This window comes from Balaenoptera musculus, chromosome 6, assembly GCF_009873245.2.
Source record: "Balaenoptera musculus isolate JJ_BM4_2016_0621 chromosome 6, mBalMus1.pri.v3, whole genome shotgun sequence".
Taxonomy (NCBI): domain Eukaryota; kingdom Metazoa; phylum Chordata; class Mammalia; order Artiodactyla; family Balaenopteridae; genus Balaenoptera; species Balaenoptera musculus.
This window is the reverse complement of record NC_045790.1, coordinates 35,765,393-35,782,926: the sequence shown is the minus strand read 5'-3', so window position 1 is coordinate 35,782,926 and position 17,534 is coordinate 35,765,393. Positions and strand designations below refer to the sequence as shown.

The 17,534-nt window shown below is 50.5% G+C and overlaps 1 protein-coding gene across 7 annotated transcripts in view; it reads right to left on the bottom strand.

Moving 5' to 3' along the window:
- B4GALT1 (beta-1,4-galactosyltransferase 1) overlaps positions 1-17,534 on the bottom strand; it is a 49,792-nt gene that overhangs the window by 11,172 nt on the left and 21,086 nt on the right. For 2 of the 7 annotated variants that reach the window (XR_005020266.1, XM_036854981.1), the window contains exon 2: positions 11,669-11,904. Coding sequence is in view for 6 of the 7 variants with exons in the window: in XM_036854981.1 (XP_036710876.1) it covers positions 11,669-11,904 (236 nt within the window). In the remaining variant the exon portion in view is untranslated. The other 5 variants (XM_036854986.1, XM_036854983.1, XM_036854984.1 and 2 more) reach the window with 5 other exon arrangements.

The following is a 17,534-nucleotide window of genomic DNA, read 5'->3' as shown; positions in this document are numbered from 1 at the left end:
GGAAAGGCAATGTTCCAACAAAGCCTTTTCCCAGCTGTGCAGTAGGCCCCCACGGGTGGCTGCCCAGTGCTCCCTCCTCTTGGTCCCCTCCCCGTAACAGGAGCAGGTGTTGGTGGCCATGTCTGAACCACAGCACCTGGCCTACTGGCCACGACTGCTTGATCTAAGCAGATGCCTGACTGAGACTACACTAAGCATTCTCCTCTCTCAGGAACTAGAAATATGGAACCATGAGCGGGCACCTCTGGTGCCAAGCCCCAAGACCAGTGGCAGCCTGGAGGAGAAACCCAAGGAGCAGACCTGTTCTACCCCTTTCCACGTGTGTGGCCTAACAGCTCCTTCAACTCAATAAGGTGCTGCAGTGTCTGGCCCACGCTTACAACTAGTGAGGCAGTTTTCCAAAATACCCAAAACTACACATCATTCCTCCCATCCTCCCTCTCAGCCTGGCCTCACCGGTGTGATCCTGGGAGCTGGAAAGGGCAGGGTACACTTTTGCAGGTGTACCTACCAGGGCCCCTAGGAACACCAGAGCAGCAGAATGGTAGATGAGGAAAGTGTGTGTGTATGTTTCTCTTCCTCCCCTGGGATTATAGAAAAGTCAGTTCTAGGCTTCTTTGGATGAAATGGTACAGCACCTTGGGTAACTTTCTGGATAAGAAAGGCCCTGGGCAGTCTGCCAATCACCACGATTAACAGGAGGTGCTCGTTCCTCTCCAGGGAATGGGAAGACACCCAGCTCTCATTCCTGCCCCTCTTCATCGGGCACATTCATCCAGTGCATCCACTACTTTATTCACTCAGGGAAACACTGGTCAAGCACCTACTGTCTGGCAAAGCCAAATACACAATTGTGACAGACACATGCACTTTTATCCCAGGAATGCCAGCTTCTTCACTTATTAGCTATATGACTTTGGGCAAATCACACCACTAGGCCTCCATTTCCTCATTTGGGCACAGGGATGAAAACAGATGAGTTGTGTTCAATGGGACAATGCATGAAAAGGCTTTAGCACACTGCCTGGCAACGCACGAATGGCAGCTACTCTCATTATCACAGGAATAGGTTTTCCCATCCATCTTGAACAGTCAGACCTTTTCATATCCAACGTGGAGACTCCTCCTTCTCTCATGTTTGTGTGTGTCCCTCCTAATCAGCTTCAAGATTCCTCCCAAATCCTGCTTCTCTGATGGAGGAGGAGGGTTTTAAAAAGGATTAAGGCTCAAGTGAGTTAGCCTGTGGCTCATATGATCAGGACCTCTATAGCAGCAGAAAAAAGTCAGAGAGACCTTGAGAGATGTGTGATAAGCTTGGGAAGTCATACTTGGCATAGAGAAGTTGGTGCACTGGGAGCAAGTGTCCCTCTGAAAGGCCGAGCTTTTTAAGTGCAGGCTGCATCTTACATTGATAGACAAGAGTTAGTTATACTTATCCATTCCTTCTAGGGCAACTGGCTCCTCTTAACAGAGGGAGAGAACAGGAAGAAAGAAGAAAGGCCAAAAACCAATATGACATTCCCACAGCTGGACAGGGCAACTATCTCACTGACCAAAGCTCGCAGAAAAGCCTGTAAACTGTTTATGACGGGGCATACGATCCTGACAGTGGGTGTATCAGTCAAGCAAAGCCAACAACGATCAATCCAGAGAGGACAGAAGCCCGGGCCTGGTCAGGCGTGTTGGCCTGGGGTAGAGGGAGGAGATGTGAGGTGGGAAGCCTGGCAGAGGCTACACCCTTAGACATTTCACACAGCAAACCCAGTGCCCTTCTGGCAGATCTGGGCGGCAGGGACAAATGTCCTAAAAAGCATCAGATGGGGCTTCCCTAGTGGCACAGTGGTTAAGAATCCGCCTGCCAATGCAGGGGACAGGGGTTCAAACCCTGGTCCGGGAAGATCCACATGCCGCGGAGCAGCGAAGCCCGTGCGCCACAACTACTGAGCCTGTGCTCTGGAGCCCATGAACCACAACTACTGAAGCCCACGTGCCTAGAGCCCGCGCTCCACAACAAGGGAAGCCACCACGATGAGAAGCCCATGCACCGCAATGAAGAGTAGCCCCCGCTCGCCGCAACTAGAGACAGCCCGCGTGCAGCAACGAAGACCCAACAAAGCCAAAAATAAATAAATAAATAAATAAATTTATTAAAAAAATAAAAAAAGCATCAGATGGCTCTCTAGGGCATTAAAACCTTTTTCTAGAGCCCTCATTTATACTAAACATAAGGAAAGGCAAGTAGTATGTCCACTGAAAACAGAATCCTCATACACTGCTGGTGGGAATATAAAATGGTGCCGCCATCTTGGAAAACAGTCTGGAGTTCCTCAGATGGATAAACAAAGAGTCACCATATGATCCAGCAATTCTACTCCCAGGTATATACCCAAGAGAAATGAAAACACATCCACAAAAAAATTTTAAACACCATGCTAAGTGAAAGAAACCAGTCACAAAGGATCACATATAAGATTCCATTTATATGAAATGTCCGCAATAGGCAAATCCATAGAGACAGAATGTAGATTAGTGGCTACTAGGGCTGGAAGGAATGGAGGAATTGGTAGCTAAGAAGTACAGGGTGTTGTTTTTTTTTTTGGCTTAATGAAAATGTTCTAAAACTGATTGTGGTGACAGATGCACAACTCTGAGTATACTAAGAAGCCACTGAATTATATACTTAAAATAGGTAAATTGTATGGTACGTGATTATATCTCAATTAAGTGATTATCAAAAAAGAAGGAAAAGAAAAGCCAGCTCCAGAGACAGGAGAGGACCGGAGGGTCCTGTTTCTCCCTCTTTCTCATATATCATTCTTGTCATTTATTGGGTGTCTAGTCTATGCTTAGCAGTAGGGATACAGAAAAAGAAAAGACACAAGCCTTGCTTTTGAGGAGTTCCAAGTTAAACAGGCAATTGTCATGGGGCGATGAGCTCTTTACGGTGGACAGTTACCCGGGAGGGAAGAGAAGGAGCTCCGGAGCCCGGCACATATGGAGAAGTGGAGGTGGAAACACAAACCCAATTCTAGAAAATCAGAGAAGGCCTCGAAGAAGTTAGCCAAGTTTAGTTGGGAGGCATGAGAAAAATATTCCTAGAAGAGCGAGCAGCATTTGTAAAGGCTGTGAGGAAAAGAGAGCATTCAAGGAACTACAAGAAATACAGACTGGGAAAGCCAGAATAAGACATGAAGGTGGATGTGGACCAAAACATGGTGGGGGAGAGGGAGGCTGGGAACTCTGCTAAATTACTCAAGGTTTCATCTTTTATTCAGGAGCCCTTGCGGTTTTAAACAAGAATTATGCTTTGTGCGTCAAGGAGGGATTTGTGCCCTACTCCCCAAATGAGGGCAGCAAGACCAGTTTGGAAGCTGTTGCATGATTCATGTGAGAGACATCGGAGACGAGGCAATGGCATTGGGCAAGCAGAGAATGCCTCCCCGGAAGGGCTAAGGCAAGGATTCCACTTCCCCATTTCATGCCTCACCTGCTCCCTCGGCCTGTGTACTGCACCTGCAAGCAGCCTTTGTGGGGCTTTCAGGAAAGGTACCAAAATCTGGTCTAATCCCCAGGCAAATCCTGTGGTTAAGGCAAGAGCAGCCTTTCTCTGATTGCAACAGGGGACAGATGATCAGCTACAGAAAACCACAGCCCCAATTGTCCAAGTTCTAACAGTCTCTAGAAGATCCACCAAACCATCCTGGCTTCCCTGGATGTCAGTCCCCAGTGTGTACACCAGCACACATATCCCCCGACCATGATGGCTTGGGGGCTGACTATACCTGGCCCCTCCTCCACCAAGAGACACAGCAGCAATGAGGTTGGAAACATCAACCGGAAGCCCAGAGTCTCAAAGAATCAGAATTTCTATGTGATGGGAAAGACAATTTTGCTTCTGTACACAAGCCCTGCCCATCACAAAGCCACCCCCGCAACACCGACAGTAACCCACAGGCTCTCAAGCCCACAGATCCAGAGGCAGGTCTGCAGGCAGTGCAAATGTTTGCAGAAATACCCTCTTTCATGCTTTTCTGTGCCCACTCAGACGCCAAAAGGAAAGACCTAGGCCGAATGGGTGGTAGGAAAGCAGAGGACGCTCTGGCTGGGCAGCCCTGAGGCAGGACTGACCTGCAGGCCTTGGGATGGTAGACAGGCTGGCTGAGAGGTGATCTCCAGAGAATTACTGGGATTATACAAATGCTGAGTTTGTGGAGGGCAAATATCCACTCACCCATGATTTCACAACAGTTGGGTCTCTGGCTTTGAACCATAATAATATGGTAGCCCTGAGCTTGGACAGGGCCCTCAGTAAAACCTGATCTGAGACTTAAGCTCTCCTCCCAGCAAGTGAAGGAAACGGGCCCTTTCAGGTTCAGGGTGCTGAGGGGGTGGTTCTCTGTTTGCCAAAGTCATTAGTCACAAGAGTGAGCACATCCTTGGCCTCTCCTGGACTAGAACACACGTCAGAGCCATAAGGTACCTTCAGAGAGAACTGAGCTAATAGAACAGCTTAGCAGGGATTCTGGGCAAGGTAAACACAAAGAACAGTTTTAAAACCCCAGCTCAACAGCAGCCACAGCAGGATGCCTGCCTCTCTCCCAGGGCCCAAGGCACTGAGATGATATTTTCTGCAGAAAAACACTTAGAAAATAAAGGCTTCTTTTTCAGAAAGCAATTTAGCCACTTATGTTATGAACCAGAAAAATGTTTAAACCATTTCTGAACCCATAGTCTCGTATCCGAAATCTAGCCTGGGGAAATGAATCTAAATGTGGAAGAAGCAAACACAGAATAAGCTGCAGACTGAAAGATGTTCATTACGGTATTATTTACACTAGTGAGAAAGTGGAAATTATCTAAATGTCTTCTAATATAGGAATGTCTATGTTAATTATGGTAGCACTACATGTTCAACTACTATGAAGGCATGGAAAGTGATGATTATGAAGACTATGAAATAACATGGGAAGATGCTGATGATATAGAATTTAAGAAAAAAAGCAAGATACAAAAGTATATACACATACAGTATGAGCACAACTGTGGCTTGATTTTAAGGCAAAGTCTCTTCGACCTCTGCCCAACAGGCTGGCTCCCACCAGCCTCAGCATTTCTGAGTGAGCCCACAGAGGCCGTGGCCTTGCCCGGGAGACCCCAGGGCTCGAGACGGCACACTCTCAGGATTATTTACACAGCTTCCCCCTGACCAGCAGGGCCTGGGCTCTGAGTTGGATTTAGGGGCACGTGGACATTACCAGGGTGGCAGCAGTGGTGGCAGCAGCAGCAGCAGTCACAGCAGTAGTTAGGTCGGCATTCCTCTCTTTCTTTCTCTCTCTAGGAGGTGAAGGGCACAGAAGAGGAAGTAGGTGGAGAGCAAGAAGCAGATCACAGAGAGGAGGTCCTCCTTCAGCTTGCTTTGCTACAAACAGGATTAACAAATAAAAGCAAAAGGCCCCCACTAGAAGGAAAAAAAAAAAAGAAAAAGAAAAAAGAGACAAAGATGGCTGCAAGGGAGAGACGTAAGGAGGAGAGGCAAATGTCCAGGCTGTGACCACCCTTGTTCCAGGGCAAAGGCAAATTCCTAATAAGCTGTCGTTCCCTGTCACGAAGTCAATGGTGAACAGAGAAAATGACATTTCCCAGAACAAGGCCCAGGGAGGCAATTCCCCAGCTCTGCGAGTACCTGTAAGTGCTTCTACACATTCCCCGGGAGACTGGAGTACCTGTAAGTGCTTCTACACATTCCCCAGGAGACTGGAGCGAGCCACAGACAGAGAGAGGGGAAAACACACAGCAAAGGAAACGACCAATCACTGGGGCAGCACGCAAGCAGTGGTAGGGTACAGATATCCGCAGCAAGGGGGTGCTACAGAACAGGACTGGCCTCACCCCTCCCGAGCCCCACTCCTGCACACATCAATCTGGGTGCTGCCAGCTCGGGCAGGAAATGGAAGGCAGGGCGGGGTGATGGTAAATAGACACAGTCAAGATGAAACGAAACCAGGGGGGCCTCAGGACCAGGCAGCTGTCCTCATGAGCCTGCTTCACTCTAATTCGTCTTGGCCTCATTTAGGAACCAGCTGCCTGGCCCAGTGACAGAGGTAAGCTGCTGAGGGGCGGTGACAGATGCTCTCACTCACTGAGGGTGCAAACGGTGGTCTCCAAACCTGCCCACACTTGGTCTCAGACAAGCAGCCTAGAACCACCTCACGACTGTGCACAGATGAAAAGGAAGAGGGAAAAAATTCCAAAGCTAGACGGAGACTCCTGAGGTGCGAGCTGGGGCCCCCTTTCAGGCCAGGTTTTACCTGTAAGCATGACAATTGGGCAAGCCTTCCAGGAGGTTCTGAGGCTGCTACTCCAAAGCTGCTGCCCCCCTCTCGTGACCCAGTGGGACTCATGGGGGCATTGCCAAGTGGATGTGGAGCTGTTCCCCAGTGAGGGGAATACACGTGGCAAGGTGAGGCATTCCTTAGGCCTCGGGTGATTTCTGTCCAAATCTTAGCTCTGCCACCCAGCCGTCATGGGACCCCCAGCAAGCTGCTCCCCTCCGGAAGCCTTCCCTCAGCAGGGACGGTGGGAGTACCCATTGCCTCCTGAGGGGCTGTTAGGGCCAGAATTCAAAGTGAGACCGTGAAAGAGGTTCAGTCCCAAAGACCACAAAGTTTTATGACCATCAAACACCACAGGGCTTAGAGTAGGTTCTCTGCATTTTTCCTGAAAAGGGAGGTCACCCCTGGTCCACCAGGAACAGGAAGCTTTGGGGAGAGGCCCGGGGGAGGGAGCGGAGGGAGCAGGCTGTGCAGGTTCCCGAGGGTCATGACCTGGCCTGGAGGGGAAAGGAGGCTTCACTTCTAAGAGACACAGACCTCTCCAGAGAACTGAGAGCAAGGGGTCCTGAGAGCAGGTGGAAGTAAAAGGGCAGGAGCCATAGAAAGCAACTCCGTGCTCCAAACCCTGACCCTGCGGTGGACCGTGCATGGAGCTGCGTGGTCAGGGAGACGAGCAAGTCAGACCTGAGGGTCTAGGGGCCGCTGGGCGGGGAGAACACGCACATAGGGAATCACCCCTCCACTCTCCCCCGCTCACTAGAAAGCACAATGTGGCCTGGGACAGCTCGGATGGAGAAGTCGGCTCCACTCCAGGCCTTCACAGAGCTAATAAGGCTGGGGAGGGCCTCCCATAGTGGCCAGAAAGAGAGCAACCAGGGGAGGGAAGGGGAGGCACGCAGCGGGAAGGTGGACGGTGCAGCATAAGCAAAGGTACAGGAGGGCAGCTGAGCGTGTCTCGGGGATGGTGGCGAGTCCAGCGTGGCTGTGGCCTAAAGGTGTGAAGGAGGCCTGAGAGGAGGTGGCCGGAGGTCGGTCAGGGTGGGCTGCAGAGGGCCTCCCTCAGATGCCAAGCTCAGGCCTTCAGGCCCTTTAGACCCTCGCCTGTGGACGGCAGGCACATACCGAAGAGTTCAGAGAGGGCATGACACGGCCAGAACTAGAAAAATTGTAGGCAGCTGAGTGAGATCAGAGGCGCCAGGGGATATACAAACAGAATCAGAGAGACAGATCCTGGGCACTGCTTCTGGGGCAAAGGGCTGCCATGGTTATTACGAGCCCACCTGGCCAGCTGGGCCTGCATTCCTCACCCGTTTGTTAATTCCCATGGCGGCTAACCTCACAAACATCCTGTATTTCTGATTCAGGGCTAGTGCTGCCAGGTGACAACCTGCCTTCCCCTTACCTTTGGTGGTTTTCTGGTTTCCCTCCCCAATTAAAGTATGAAGAAGTGCAGTGTGCACCCCACCTCCCATCTGCTACAACGTCTTGATCTCCTCCTCCGCACCAGGGTCCCAGTGCTGGACCTTGGGCAGGACACCTGTGCCTCAGAGAAGCACCCTTGGCTCCAAGAGGCTGGACCTGCCAGAACCCTAATGGGATGTTCAGGTGCCGGCCGGCCAGGGCAGGAAGAGAGCTGGACACTGAGAACCAACAGCAACGCTGCCGCTTCTCCAGGTTTACTCAACCCGTAAAGCACGCCACCCACCTGTACCCCGCTTATTGTGAGAGGGAAGTCATTACGGTGACTGGAGGGGACTAAACCAAACCAAGGTGGTTAATAGCTTAGTATGGACAGGGTAGGAGCCCCAAAAGCCCGTGAAAGCTCACCCCTGTGTGTGGAGCTTGAGACACAAGCCTTCTCTGAAGAAGCTGGTGGGCTTGCCGTGGTCCCTAAGTCCACTATCTGACCCCACGGAGGCCACACGAGTGGGAGGGAGGGTCTCAACGCTGGTATCGAGCGGGGGTGAAGCAGGAGGCGGGGAGAGAGCAGTAAGGAGTTTATCACCACGGTCCTGGGCAGAGAAAATAGGCAGGAAGAAGGGGACGGGATGGGGCGGGGTGGGGGGAGAAGGAACTCAAATCAGCTAATGTTTACCGAGGGTTCACTGTGTGCCGGGTGCGTCACAGCCCTGTGTGCTAATAAGGACTAAGACCTTGCCCTCCCACCACTGAGGAGACCGAGGTGTGAAGGACTCAAGCCCAAGGTCACCGAGCTGGCAAGCAGCCGAGCCGGAACCCAGGCAGCCTGCGCCGGGTGCTCACCCCCAGCCCTGGACACCCAGCTTTGAGAAGGAGGGACTAAATGGCCTTGAGGAGGGAGTGAGTGCTGACGCACTGAGAGGGCACTCGGAGACGGGCACTGGGCTCTGAGCTGCAGCCCTACTGTGGCTTACGTGGCTTCCCACCCGTCACTTCCCCTCTCCGAGCCTCAGTTTCCTCACCTGCAAGATAGAACAGTTTTCACACTATCTGGCCTCAGGGGTACACGTGAACCCCAGCAAAGACTGAAGGGGAAGTCAGGGGACAGAGATGGGGACATGGCCCCCACTTCAAGTAGAAGAGCACCATTGTGACCCACTGTGGATGGGGGGCTGTGGAGGATTTTAAAGCGGCAGGAAGAGGTTTTGTTCTTAAAAACCTGTCTGAGAACCCCTGGACTAGATGTCTCAGGGGCCCCTCCTATTTTAAGCACTTTCTCATCTTAAATGGGGTATGTGTTGGGGGTGGTGGTGAATGAAGCATCAAAATGACAGCAGGGTGTCTGAGACAGGAAGACGCTGAGAGGCCTATTTGCTCAACAAATGGTACACAAAGCCCAAGCCAGATGCTATGAACTCCCTTTCCCTTACTATAACAGTAAAGCAGAGAACACAGGAAGGTCCTAATCTGTAGACGGGGCACGCTCCAAATGTTTCCCCTCCCACCTCTTTCTTTTCAAGGCTTAGGTTTCCTATCATCACTTTATTATGGGTTCTTTACAGATACCATACAAGATATTCTTCACTGGAAAGGTAGAGCAGACTTCAAGTTTCTTTATGACTTGGTTACCCGGAAGTCAGATCATATTTTCCCAAAGAAATAATCAGGGCAGAGCTGGAGCAGAAGAAATTAGATTAACTGGGGGAGAGGGAGATAAAGAGGAAATTATTCACCAAAGGTGAAAAGTTAACCCTTGGAAGAGAAGGAAAAGATGAAGAAGCAAAAAGACACGCACTGGGGCAGGGGTAGGGGGGATGGGGTGGGGGAGAGACGACGATACTGACAAGACTAGAGGAAAAAAAGACGTAAATGTTACAATGCTTGGTGTCAGTTTATTTATCTCTTGTAAAAATAAAATACAGTGTGTGTGTGTGTGTGTGTGTGTGTGTGTGTGTGTGTGTGAAAAAAATAAATGAATAAAGTTAGATGTTGAAAAAACTAAACTCTTTTGTTACGGATGCATGCAGGTTAAAGGAAATGATTGTCAAGTAGTGAGGATGGTGTTTAACTGGGAAGAGGGAAGGAGCTTGTGATGAGAAAAGGGTATGGAGGTTGTTGAGATGTTGACAAGTATCAGTACTTTCAGATTCGAGTAGTGGTTATGTAAGTATTCTCTTTTTATTTGCTACACTGACAGTTTTGTTCTGTGCACTTCTCAGTAGGCATATCGTATTTTACAATTAAAAACCTGCGTAAAGAAAAAAAGAAAAAAAAAAAGACATAAATGTTTGAAAAACGAAAAATAAAATACTTCCGATGCTGAGATACATGGGGGAAAAGATAGGAATTGGGGATGTTTCTCAGTATCCTAGGGAAAGTAAGGAGGTGGGAGGGGAGGAGGTGTTAATGCAGGCCTGCGTTCCCCAACGTTCAATTCACGGAACATTCTTCTCCTGAGATGGTTCTTGGAAAACGGCTCTCCGGTCAGATGAGCTCAGGAAACACTATGTGCGGAGTCTTTCTGGAGGCTGTCATGTACACCAGTACGCTGAAGGCTCTGCAGGAATGAAACCTGCTTCATGTTGTTCAGTCCAGCATTCCTCAGATGCATTTGGCCTCAGATCTCCATTTCCGAAAGCACACTTTGGGAGAAGCCCCATCCTAGGCAGTGTCCAGTGTTAGCCGGCACAGTGGGGCCACTGGTCCAAGCTGGCTTGCCTAGTTGTTCTGCCAGCTTGGACTGGGGCGGGCAGGAGGAAATAGCTGGTGTAGGACGTTTGGAAATCTGTTATTGGAAACGTGGGGAATATCTATATAAACATGTCATAGGAGTTTAAGATAGTGGCTAAGTTTCACTGGTCCAATATTTGTTTTGACTTTATAATTGAAGGGAAATCTCACATTCACCTAAAATACAAGCTTTCTATACATTCGCATTCTCCCCCCGGGCGCCCACACCAAGTCTTCCTTGACCACAGTCACCTAAATTCAAAAACTTGGCATCATCACTAACTATCTTTTACACTCTTTACCCAAGTATATATTTTAATCTAATCTAGTTTATACGCCATCCAGACCACAGCTGTCTCTCCTCTGCTCAGGCAGATTTGTGGGAGGCCACCAGATGCCTTGATGAATAAGATCTGACACGGTGTCTACAGTGTATCATTCATCTACTGGTAAAACAACTGTCAAAGCGGGAAAGGAGATGCAGCTGGCGTGGCCTGTTCCTAGTAATCTCTGCTGGCTCCTGGTGATGGTGGCTTCCTCTTCCAGGCGCTCACTGCCATTGCTTTAATAACGGGCTCCTGAGTCTTGTCATGGTCAACATGTGCTCACTGGCATCAGACAAGTGTTCCTTGATGGCAGGGTTTTTCTTAAGCAAGTCTTCTGGTCCAAGGAAGGCCCACAAAGTCCCTCAACTTTGATGGAAGCTGTCAACTGCTAGCAATCTTACTACTCAAGCTAACTTACTACAAGCAGACCCAGAGTTTATCTTGAAATGAAATGGACACTGGACCTTTTAGACATGGAAATGCATCCTGTCTCTTCAGATGAATTTCAAGGGAATTTGGTATTTAGATAAGTTAGATGTGTTATTCCAGCTGGGAGGTTATAGTCTAAAGATAGGAATTTAGGTATTCAGGATAAACTTGAAATACCAAAGTTATACTCTTGGGAAAACAAAAACAAAAACAACACTGTATGGCATTTAGCTCATTTGCACCAAGATAAGGAGGGGGGTGGTGGTGGTAGTGGAGTTGCAAAATGCCAGATGTCTAAAAAATCACTTCCATTCCTTCACCCCTCATTACTCACATATTTGAGTACACAAGCACGCGCACGCACGCACACGCACGCACGTGCACACACGTGTACACTCCTTCCCTCCCTCCCTCCATCTTCCCAGACCTCACCTGGTTGATAACATAGATGCCATAGTCCAACTGCTGACGCTGTAGGATTGGGTGCAAATAATACAGCCAGTACTTGAGGTGTTCCTGCCGGTTGCGGAATGGAATGATGATGGCCACCTTGTGAGGAGAGATGCAGTCCTTGGGGGTGTAGCGACCACCCACCTTCACCTTCGGGTTCTGTTCCTCCACAAGCTTCAGGTCCACAGGTATGTTAAACTCAATCAGCATGGGGCCGACTAGAGAGGTGGAGGGAAGGAGAAGATATCAGGCCACAGGACTCTGCAGGTGGCCAGGCCGCTACCGCTGGAAGCATCTCCTCCTGGGAGGCAGTGTGGCTGTGGAAAAGGCACTCTGGCCCAGCACTGGGTACCATGTCCAGCACTAGCGTGACTGACCATCCCAGGAAACGCTTCAGTATCAGGCAAACCCAGACAGCTGGTCACCCTCTGAAGCACTTCACCTTCCTAGGACCCACTCCTCTCAGACTCTATGTTGCTCAACCGAAAAATGGAAATGGAGTAATTCCTGCTCAGACCTCCTGACAAGCTGTTGTAAGCACTTTCTCAGAAATCCTGAGGTTGAAACTCTGCCACCTCCCAGCTGCGTGCCCTTGGACAGATGACTTACATCATCTCTCTGAACCTAACCTAGTCAGGGGAAAGTGTTGCGTGTGTGTTGGGGAGGTCCCTGTGGAGGAAATGAGCCTGAAATTACAAGGCGGCAGAGAGTGGCATGAGTAACTCATGTCTCAGGAACGGAAGTGAAGCACAGATGAAACAAGCTCGACGGGGAGGGACTGGAGGAGCTAAGGGGTAGCAGGGAGAAGAAACAGCCAGAACAAACATCAAAGAAGAATGCTTAGAGTAAGTAGGGGATGAAGAAGGGAGGAAAAGTCAGGGGCAACTCCAAAGTTTCTGGCCTAGAAGAACATGGTTCCAAATGAGAGAACTAAGTTAGTAAGACAGCTCTGGGCTCAGAAGACAAATTGATGAGACGTGGATGGTGGCTTGTGAGGTAGTGGCAGGTTAGTAGTAGAGGAAAAGGCAAGGGTGAAGATCCAGATACAGGCATGAAAGTCCCCGTCTCCCAAGTAGAAACAGGTGGAGCTGAGAGAGGACCTCACTCCTCCAAGTCTGACGACCACCCCTGCCACAGCACACATGGGGAGGGCAGGAGAAAGATGACTAGCCCAGGGACACACAGGGAATTGGGAACAGAGTCAACACTTGAACCCAGGTCCCCAGTATTCCCTGTAGGCCAGACTTTCTCAAAGTGGGTTCCAGGAAACACTAGTCCCAGTGAGATGCTCAATGGAAGAACACGTCCCCTGGTCAAATAAGTTTGGGAACGCTGCATAGTAAATCTTGCTTCTGGAAAGTCATAATGCATACCAAAAGCTCTGAGAAGCTGTGCAGTCAAGAAGTTCGCTTTATCTACCCCACCACTTCCTAAAATTTGGCCATATAATCATTTTATCAGGGAACATACTTTAGGAACCGTTACTCTAGCATAACCAGCTTTACCTATGGAGTAAACTATCCACAGGAACAAAGGAAGGAACGTAAACACTACAGAACAGAAGCCAGACCCAGACCACAAACTCAGAGCAAGTTGACCTGAAACATGCTGGTGAGAACCACCCAGGGTCCAGTGTGCAGCTCTCTGCCGCCCTGTTTGTTTGTCAATAGTATGTAGCTCTCCAAGCACCTCTTGTCTTCAGGGATCACTCACCCCCCTGAAATGAGGCAGCCCAAGAAAAGGAAGCTGTGACTCTCGCTCCTCTTGCCTGTCAGCAGGTGTGGACCTGCATCTCCTCCTCCTCTCCCCTCTCCTGGATCCCCAGGACTCCTCACACCTTCCCTCCCTCTGACGCTGACCCAGTTCTATCATCACAGCACCTGCTCCCATTAGTTCATTTTCTTCTGAGACACAGCTCTGAGCCTATCACTTTCCTGCTAAAACCCTCCGATGGCTCTAAGGCTATAGCCTTGGACAAGGTAGGGCTAAGCCTCTTAGCTTGGCAACAAGGCCCTTCAGTCTCAGCTCTACCCCCCTTCCCGTTCCTATAAACTGTGCCTATGCCCACACTTTTCCCTTTGCCAGGAACGCTCTTCCCTCTTTCCTCTAACGTCATTGAGAGACTAGGATCTTAAAATCGAAGCCCCAGTCTGGCCTTGTCGTTTTGCTCTCCTCATTCCCACAGAGCACAGACGGCAGACCCCGTGCGGCAGGAAGGGGGTCTTCAGGGATCAAAAGCCCTAGTCTCTGCCTGGCCGTGCACCTCGGTCTCTGGAGGAAGAGGCCTCACAGATCAGTCCCTCACATGACTGCCTGCTGACCCAGCTCCAACCTCCCAGGGTGCCCTCAGGTGAGTAGGTACTATGCCCCAGAACTAAGTAAGGGGTCAGCCTGGCCATTGTCTCCACAGAAAAATGTGAGGAGTGTGAACACATTCTATCATCAGAATCATGTGAAGTAATCAGTAAAAATAAGGAATCTCAGGCCTCTCCCCTAGAGAACCTGACTCGGTAGATCTTGGGAAGGACCCACGTAAATAACAAGGAGCCCAAGGGATTCTTATTGGGCAAGATGGGCAGAGGGGAGCCGGACCGCCCATCTTCACAAGCCTTGGGGCTTTCATGGAGGTAGCCCTTTCCCACAGGGTCCAGCAGGCCTGGGTTGCTCTACTCCCCAACCCTGGGCAAAGCCTTCTGGGAGACCCTGCTGCACAAGGGCACTTTTCACAAGGGCACTTGTGAAAAACATGAAAAGAAGATCTGTCATTGGGCTCTTCTCACTTCAGAAGGCCCCACGACATCTGCGCCCCATCCCCAGCCCGCCCCACTTTTGCTTCTGAAGATGCTGCTAAACATAACTCCATTTTTGGGAACCCAAGAGGCATCTGGACTGTCACCCTACCAACCTTCTCACAACTTCTGAAACCAACCCAGAAAACAGGAATTCACATTTGGTCTGCCCACCCTCCCTGGAGCAGACACCTGCAGGCTAGAAGCGTCTTAATTTCACCCCTTCGGCAGTTCCAGAAAGATGGTCCTGAGGTAGAGTTTCCTGGTCAGGAGAAAGGCTGCCTGGGTCCTAGTTCAGCTCTACAAGTGACTTGTTGGATGATCTTTGGGCGACTACCAGCCACTCTCAGGATACTGGTTTCCATTTGTAAACTGCAGGGATTGGAACTCACATGAACACTTATTTAACCTCACCACCACCACCACCACCTATGGCCAATCCGCTTCTGCTCCAGAGTTCCTTCAGCAGCTGATAACACTGTCTACCCAATTATGGGAGCTGATAACCTGGGTGGTCCATCTTCCATCCCCCTCCTCTTCCTTCAGCCCCCGCATAGGGGTTAACAGCATGTGACCGTCCATCCACGTCCACAGGAGCCTACTCAACCATCAAGCCAGAGTCTTTTCTGAAGAGTTTGTTTAATGTAAACATTTTCTGTGGTGTGTCAAGGCCACTTTCAATTCGTTTCAATCAATCCTTTCTGGACACCTACTGTGTGCCAGGTGGTGTGCCAGGTCAGGGAGGCGGGAGGCGATGGGATGGACAGGACAGTTCCTGACTTCAGGGAGCCCCCTGCTGAGCGTGGCAGGACCCACGTGAAAACTACCCTGGTTCAAGGCTGTCCGAGGGACTTGCTGCCCCAGTGGCTCCATGCAGAGCTTGATCACCGAACAGCCTCTTTCTCACTCCCCTACTCCTCCCCGTGCCCTCTCACAACCCCATGTCTCCCACACATCTAGAGCACCCTGACCCCCATCTTGCCCAATCTGGCAATTCTTTTCCCTGCCTTCTCTGTGAACCCCCCCAGTTCACACCCCTGAGACGGGTCAGTGCTTGGCAGCTGTGGTGGCGCCAGACCCGGAGCTGAATGCTTTCCTGGGGCCGGCGCTAGCCGGGAGGCCTCCCTGCATGCCCGGCACACCTCCTGCCACGCGGCAGGGGACGCCCTTCGTGGCACACCTGGCTTTGCCCTAATTAGAAAGTCCAAAGAGCTCAGACTCCAAGAGGGCAGTGACCAGCTCTGCCTAGAACTACACAGACCTGCCAGCAGGTCTCAGAGCCACCGCGGGGGCCTCGGGAGAGGCGTGGGGAGGAAGCGGAGGGCTGAGGCTTCCTGACGGTCCTCGGGCCGAGCCAAGGCCCCCTTGCTGTGCAGCGCGTGGCGCGTGCTACCACAAGCCCTCGGCCCTGCTGGGCCGGCTTGTGTGTTTTCTTGGCTCTAAGAGCTGGGAAGCAGGGTTACGTAAGCAGATGAGCAGATGTGAGCCTGTCCTCGGCTCCCCCCACTAAAGCCCTGCCACGTGGGCCTCTCAGCTGGGAGTCTAGGTCACAGCCTTGCATGTAAGTCGCTCAATAACTTCAATGTGTGAACTCAAGTCAGACAGATTCCACTGCTCCCTTGCCCAGCACGGCAAACCCAAACACACATATGCCCCTCCATCAAAAGCCCTGTGAATCTAGAGCCAGCCCAGCACAGACTCCCTGCCTCACTTCCATGCTGGCTGAACCACTCGTTCATTCCTCCAGCCTCAGCAAAAGAGTCTGGAACATCTAGCCACTGCTTCCCAACTGACCAGCCAATGGGTCAAGACAGTCCTTGGCCTGACGTGAAGTGGTGACAATGTTTCACGAGCCTGAGACAAAATGGTCAAAGATAATGTAAGTGGTCCTTCACTAAGCTCAATGTAATCAATATATCAGAATGCCCATTCTTCCAAGATGAAGTGCTTCTTATTCTTTAAATGTTAAAATCCCCTTTCTTTTATGAAATGATCACAGTGGATTTTGATGCTGGATTTATCTTTTTTAATTTAATTTTTTAAAACACCCTTACTTGCAGCCATGGGTCAGGCCTCCAAGTTTTAAAAAAAAATTTTTCTTGAGCAATGAAATTCACTGATTTGGGAACTAGACAATGCCCAGAGCTTTGTGGTTCAACAAGCTGAGATGTTGGAATCTCTTCCTTGGTCAAGCCTCAGACCTAACAGTATGGCATAGCCCCCCTTCAAGCCATCCCTCCCACTGCCCACCCCTCAGCCCCACTACAGTGTCGTTCCTCAGGCTCTTGTGGGTGAGCCATTTTTCTCTGTACCAGTCTTCCGACGGCCAGATGTATGCTGGAAGCCAAGCCAGGCACTACTAAATCCCCAGGCTTGGGAATGACAGTTGTCTGCAGTGGTCCCACCAACTCATGATGCCCCTTGTAACCCCTTACACTAAAAATGAGAAGCACCATCTACTGCATGGGGCTCATCCCAAATCTTCTCCCCAGTCCTTCAGGGAAGAGAAGCTCTCCAGAATTCTCCAAGGACTTCCTTATCACCAATCCAACAGCTGCCTGGCCTCAGCTCAAACATCACCTCCCCTAGGAAGCCTTCTCAGACCCACTCAAGGTTGGTTCTTACTTTTCCTCCGCCTTCTTTAAACACTCATAGCACCACATCCATTCAACCATGCACCTGGTTAGCACACACCACATGCCAGTTGGTGCCAGGCATGCAGCAGTGGGGCTGGGTTAAGAAGAGGTCTTTGCCCTTAGCAGGGGGGAGACCAGCAAAGCAAACAACGATGGTGAGGGTGACAGTGGTGAGAAGAGCTGAAATGGCACAAAGGAAGGGGAGTCAACTCCGGGGCCCGGGAACAGAGTCAAGAAAAGCTTTGCAGAGAAGCAGCTGACTCCACTGGGCCCCTCAGCTCCTCTCTGGGAGAAGAGTTGTGAGCGTCCACTTGGCTGCCGTGGACACGGAGTACGCCAACAAATCTGAGCTGAGTGAATGGTGCACAGCTAGTCTCCCTGCCACCAATGCAAGCAACCAAGAGGATTTCAATAAACCTCGAG